General features: G+C 42.6%; 1 protein-coding gene across 1 annotated transcript in view; it reads right to left on the reverse strand.

The window, feature by feature from the left end:
- Nucleotides 1–777, reverse strand: part of APOH (apolipoprotein H) — a 10,031-nt gene extending 9,254 nt beyond the window's left edge. The window contains exons 1-2 of the mRNA XM_007959898.2: nucleotides 714–777; nucleotides 143–319 (exon numbers count right to left, since the gene is read on the reverse strand). Of these exons, the coding sequence (XP_007958089.1) occupies nucleotides 143–319; nucleotides 714–777 (241 nt within the window). The remainder of the gene's footprint in view (nucleotides 1–142; nucleotides 320–713) is intronic.
- Between the last annotated feature and the right edge of the window lie 740 nt (nucleotides 778–1,517).

A 1,517-nucleotide genomic window follows, 5' to 3' on the forward strand; every position in this document is an offset into this window, starting at 1 on the left:
TGGTTTCTTAGCGGTCTCTCCGGTCTGCAGCCTCTGCTGTCCCTCATCACCCTCATCACCCTAAGCATAATGAGGTTGATTTTCCAAAGAATGCCCAGAATCTGAATGAGGGGAGAGACTGTACGAGGAGGCCCCAACTTACGTAGACATTTCAGGGTGTTCATGGGCCATATGCCAGAGAGAGGGCATGTAAACCTTCTCATCCCTCCCCGGGACACATAACCGGGCCGGCAGGAATACGTGATCTGCTCTCCTGGGTCGTAGAACGATTTTAATGGAACGACTATGGCAAATGGTAAATCATCTGGCTTGGGACAGGCTGAAATAGAGCACAGAGCAGTTGGTTAAAAAAAAAAAAAATCTGTATTTGAATTGTATCAGTTCAGCGAGCGTGCAAATGAAAAATATTGAATATGGCAAATTCTGTACCAAATACTTCATATGCAGTATCTCACCAAATCGCCTCAACAACCCATTGAAGTAGGTACTATTTTTATCCCCATTTCACAGGTGACTACACTGAGGCTTAGCCAGTTTAGGCCAAGTATCTTATGAAGGAGCTTTTAAGCATGAGTAGATTAAAGAATAAGTATCGGTCCAGTCTCTCTTCAGCACCCACCCTAGAATGGAATTTAAAGTTATGACTACCGATCTCTGACAAATAGTAGGAGGTTGGATATATTAATTATTTTTGCAAAAGACAAAGTACTTACTTCGGCCTGCAATGGCAACATGGCAAAGAAAACTTGCAAAGAAGATGAGAGCGGGAGAATTCATTGTGGATGGCAATGATTCACACTAGCACCACCAAAGTGGCTTTCCACTACTAAAAAGGATGCAAGAATAAAAGGGCTTAAACATTAACCTTTTTTGCAGGGTTTACTCTGATCTCTGTATATAGAAGATAAAGTATCATGATTTGAAAGGTACTCTGAGACCCATGTTATTTAATCATTGACTTTTCATTTCTGTGGGTCTGTTGTGAAATCTTTGGTGGATGGTTTCTCTGTCCCCATGACATTTATGTTCATGGCACAAAGTGTTTCATTAGTGCCTCTGACAGAATCCTGTCAGAGCCCTGACCTCTCGTTCTCCTTCGTTTTAGGTATATAGTGGGTGATGCACTAACATGGAAGAACCTCAATTCCACCCACAGCCTGGGTATATAAACTTGGGACAATTACTTACTCAGTGTCTCCGTCTCCTCCCCACTAAAATGATGCTCCAGTTTCCAGATGTTCTAAAGAACATCTTGCTTAAGCACCTACAACTTTAATGTGTTAAAGACTGAGCTCATTGTCTTCTCTCAAAAAATGATTACTTCTTCACACGAATATTTACACCAGGCAGGTACACTCCTTAGAACAATCAATCATGAGAGATCAGAAGGGCAGCATTTGCACAGGGAGACAGCTCAGAGGGCAGGAATGCATAGGAAAGAAGGACACAGGGAAAGGGTAACCAGAGGGAGGATGTGGGAAGAGAGCTGTTACATTGTGGGGATTGCAGTCAATGTC

The sequence above is a fragment of the Orycteropus afer genome, unplaced genomic scaffold, assembly GCF_000298275.1.
Source record: "Orycteropus afer afer isolate SDZICR_OR568_19922 unplaced genomic scaffold, OryAfe1.0 scaffold00018, whole genome shotgun sequence".
Taxonomy (NCBI): Eukaryota; Metazoa; Chordata; class Mammalia; order Tubulidentata; family Orycteropodidae; genus Orycteropus; species Orycteropus afer.